The 4,361-nt window shown below is 38.5% G+C and overlaps 1 protein-coding gene across 1 annotated transcript in view; it reads left to right on the forward strand.

Annotated features, from left to right (window-relative positions):
- Positions 1-3,087: 3,087 nt before the first annotated feature.
- Positions 3,088-4,361, forward strand: part of FAM170A (family with sequence similarity 170, member A) — a 22,920-nt gene continuing 21,646 nt past the window's right edge. The window contains exon 1 of the mRNA XM_006873198.1: positions 3,088-3,191. Coding sequence (XP_006873260.1) covers positions 3,122-3,191 — 70 coding nt within the window. The 5' untranslated portion in view covers positions 3,088-3,121. The remainder of the gene's footprint in view (positions 3,192-4,361) is intronic.

Genomic DNA, 4,361 nt, shown 5'->3' on the forward strand with positions numbered 1-4,361 from the left:
TGTATTAAATTAATACATGTAACTGAATATTAAGATGAAAAACAATTTGCTATTGACTGCCAAGTGGCTAGATCTGTTACACTCGGGCCTATAGGACCTCGAACCTCTGACCAGTCTTACACGGTCTGCAATACCTTTTAATTTTGGATGATTGACCATTCCATGGTGAACAAACCTTACTAGTTTGTTTTTCCTCCATATACCTATCTACTGCTTGGTTGAAAATTGGACCCTGAGGATGATTTCCTTTCCAGACCTGAAGGGTGGTAGAGAGCCATAGGCTCTGGTTCCTCCAGTCTCTTTGTGACCAGTAAGCCTGGTCTTCCTTTTTTCAATAATTTTGAGTTTTGTTCCACATTTTCTCCTACTCTATCTGAGATCTTCTAATGTGATCCTTTTCAGAGCAATTGGTAATTTTATCCAGATACCACCTAGTTCTTCTGGTCTCAGAGTCATGGAGACAGATGTTCATGTGTTCCATGAATCCACTGGATTAACTGCTTACAAGTGTCTTTAATTCTCGTCAGTCTTCTCATACATTGAGAGACCAATAGTTGCACCTTAGATAACTGTTCATGGGCTTTCAAGGTCCTATTCACCAAAGTAGGATGTGGAACACTGTCCTTATGGACTATGTTATGCCAATTGACTATGGTATTCCTGGAGACCATGGTTCCCAGGTCCAGCAACTCATTGCCTTAAGTTGTTTGACAATAACTAAGCAATTTTGCTCCTTTTTATCCCTGTATACTTCACCAGTGAGTCCTGATGTGGCATTTTGGAATAAGCACTGAACCATGAGGGCAGTTTGAATTGTAAGGTCAGCAGTTCAAACTTACTAGCTGCTCCTTGGAAACCCAATCCAGGGTTGCTATGAGTCGGAACTGACTCGATGGCACTTAACAACAACTGCAATGCTTGACCACATTCATAGTTATGTTTGAAGCAAAGGTAAATACTCTGTACAAATGTCCTTTCAAACAGGGATACTGATAGGTTGAAAATCAGAAAATGTGTGCGCCATTGTTGTATTCTTTTACCCTACTTGTGCAATCTGCATGCTGAGAAAATAATTTGAGCAGCTGAATTGTATGAGTAGGAAGGTGGCATCAAGATAGGAGGGAAAGCTCATTATCAACCTGTGATATGCAGATGATGTAACCTTGCTTACTGAAATGAAGAGAACTTAAAATATATACTGATTAAGACCAAAGACTACAGCTTTTATATGGATTGCACCTCAATATAAAGAAAACAAAAATCCTCACAACGGGGCCAATAAATAACATAAATGTAAATGAGGAAAAGGTACAAGTTGTCAGAGACTTTGTTTTGCTTGGATCCACAATCAATACTCATGGAAACAACAGTCAAGAAATCAAATGATGTATTGCATTAGGCAAAACAACAGTCAAGAAATCAAAGGATGTATTGCAAAGGGCCTCTTTATAAAGTATTCAAGACCAAAGATGTCAGTTTTAGGACTAAAGTGAATCTGATCCAAGCCATGGTATTTTAAATTTCCTCATATGCATGTGCAAGTTGGACAATGAACCAGAAATACAGTAGAAAAATTGATACATTTGAGTTATGGTGTTAGAGAAGGGTATTGAAAGTACTGTGGACCGACAGAAGAACAAACAAATCTGTGTTGGACGAAGTAGGGCCAGAATGCCCCTTAGAAACCAGGATGACCAGACTTTGTCTCTCATACGTCAGACATTTTATCAGGAGGGACCAGTCCCTGGAGAAGGACACCATTCTTGGTAAAGTGGAGGGTCAGAGAAAAAGAGTAAGACTCCCCATGAGATGGATTGACACTTGCAGCAGCAATGGGCTCAAATGTAACAATTGTGAGAGTAGAGCAGGATTTGGTAGTGTTTTGTTTTGTTGTGCATAGGGTCACTATGAGTTGGAACTGCCTTGATGGTGGTACCTAACAACAATTACACTGAATGCAAATGGATTGACTGCCCCAACCATAAGACAGAGTAGCAAAATAGACCATAAAATGTGTTGTTTATAAGAAGCACACCCTAGACACAAGACAAATACAGACTAAAATCAAAGGATGTAATGAAATATGTCAAGCTAATGGCAATCAAAAGTGAGGAGGAATAACAATATTAATTTCTGATAAAATAGATTTTGAAGCAAAGGCCAGAATTTTGTTTGTTGTTGTTAAATGCTTACGAGTTGGTTCCAACCCGTAGTGACTCTGTATAGGGTTTCCGAGGAAATGCTGGTGAGTTTGAACTGCTGACCTTGTGGTTAGTAGGAACATTTTCAAGATTAACCCATATGTTGGACCACAAAGCGAGCTTCAATAATTTAAAGAAGAAGAAAAAAGAATTCATCTATGAAATCATTGAAAACATCCATTAGAAAATGGACAAAAGTCCTATTAGATATTTTGCAAACTGGAAACAGGCTATCCAGATGCTAAATGAATATACGAAAAAAAAAAAAATTAAGTAATAATAAACCTAACTGAAAACCTAAAAATAGACCAAGTCCTACTCCTAGCCCTAGCCCAACACTTTCACATAACTCTAACAGAAAAAAGAAAGAAGCAGCTAATCTCTAAAACTCCTGCTTCCATTATGTTATTGCTAAACTATTTTCTGTTTTCTATGGAGCTTGGGATTTTACAAATTAAAAAAAGAAAAAGAAGAAAAGAAAAAAGAAAGTAAAAGCAAAAACATCAAAACAGAATCATGTTAACATCACAAAATATCCTGCTATATTTGAAAGACTTGGAAGTTGTATTCCTTGGAGAGTTTCCATTGGGAAATGAAATTGTTTTAGAAAATGTCATCTTTGCAGTTGTAAATACTGTGTTGGACCTGGATCCACGGAATGCTCTGATGTCATCCTTGAGATCAGAGAATCCTATTGCCACCCTTGTGACCTTTGAACCTTAACAGCCGTGCAGTGTAATGAGTGCTGGGCAGTATTGCTGGTTCACTAAATTGTCTGCACTCTTCTGTCATTTGGGAAACTTGATTAATTTCATTCATACTGAATCATTTCAAGGGAATCCTTGAGTGCCAAGAAGGACTAACCGGTAGGATAAAGGACGAGTTAGTCATTAGGCATCTCCTAATGTATCTCTGGTATTATGAAACGAAGACAAAAGAGGAAACATCTAGAAAATGAAGAGTCCCAGGAAACTACTGAGAAGGGAGAAGGTATGTGCTGGGCAATCTGTCTGGGGTATAAGTGTTGTTGAGCTGCCTGAGGATGGTGGAATTGACCTGGTATGGACTAGTGTGTCCTAGTATAAGGGTATTGATATGGACTGCCATATCTAAGGGTATCACTGCTTTAAGAAGTACACAAATTCCAGATGCCTCAAATTTTGCCAGGCTGACACTTCTCCAAGGCTTACTTGTATTTGGGCTTCTGTCAGGCACATAGGAGGCTGAATCTCATGGACAGACTTAGAGTTGCAGTTTTTTGAGTCCCTTCATTCTCTCTTAATCTCTTTATTTGGACTTTACTGAGGTCACTGAGGTATGTGTGAACGTATGTGTGCGAAAAGTGTTGACAAAGATCTTTTAGTTACCAAAGAGGAAAGAAGTCCAAAGAGTCGAGGGCTCTGCTGAAAATTATGTTAAGAAGTGAAATGCTTGTCTAGGTTGGGATCATACTGAAAGCATGGAAAGTTTCCTCTTCCTCTCATACACTTACAATTAAGGAAACATTGTTAGTGTGTGTGTGGAACAGTAAGGAAAATGGGGGTGGAGTGGTCAGAACATGTGAAGTTTGAATGGTTCACTTCCTATTACCATGATACGATATACAGGTAAGAGTGCTCACAGAATTCTTGCTAAGTGTCTTCCGTACACTCTGATAAAGAAAAAACACACACCTTCAAATATAACTTCTCTATTAAATCACACATAATACATATAGTGGAGCCCTGGTGTGGACTGCTAACTGCAAGGTTGGTTGTTCAAACCCACCAGTCACTCCTTGAAAACCCGATTGAGGTTGATAGGAACTGACTTGATGATACTTAACAACAACAACACATATAGTTATATATACACACTATACCTATTCAACATTGACATATAATTCGTATACATCACTGTCTGCTATCCCTGCATAAAACTCTGGAGATGTATATAGTGGCTATTGTGTGCTGGCAAGTCGATCTTGACCCATATCAGTTTTTAAGGATAAAGGAGAATTTTATAGAATAACGTAAGGTTTCTAAAACTCTAATGTTTACGGAAACAGACTGCCACATCTTTCTCTTGTGCCATGCTGGCTGGTGGGCTCAAACTGCTGACGTTTTTGGTTACCAGTTGGGCTTGAATATAAGTCAGTGATTACCTGAATAATAATAATAA

Source organism: Chrysochloris asiatica, unplaced genomic scaffold, assembly GCF_000296735.1.
Source record: "Chrysochloris asiatica unplaced genomic scaffold, ChrAsi1.0 scaffold00228, whole genome shotgun sequence".
NCBI lineage: Eukaryota > Metazoa > Chordata > Mammalia > Afrosoricida > Chrysochloridae > Chrysochloris > Chrysochloris asiatica.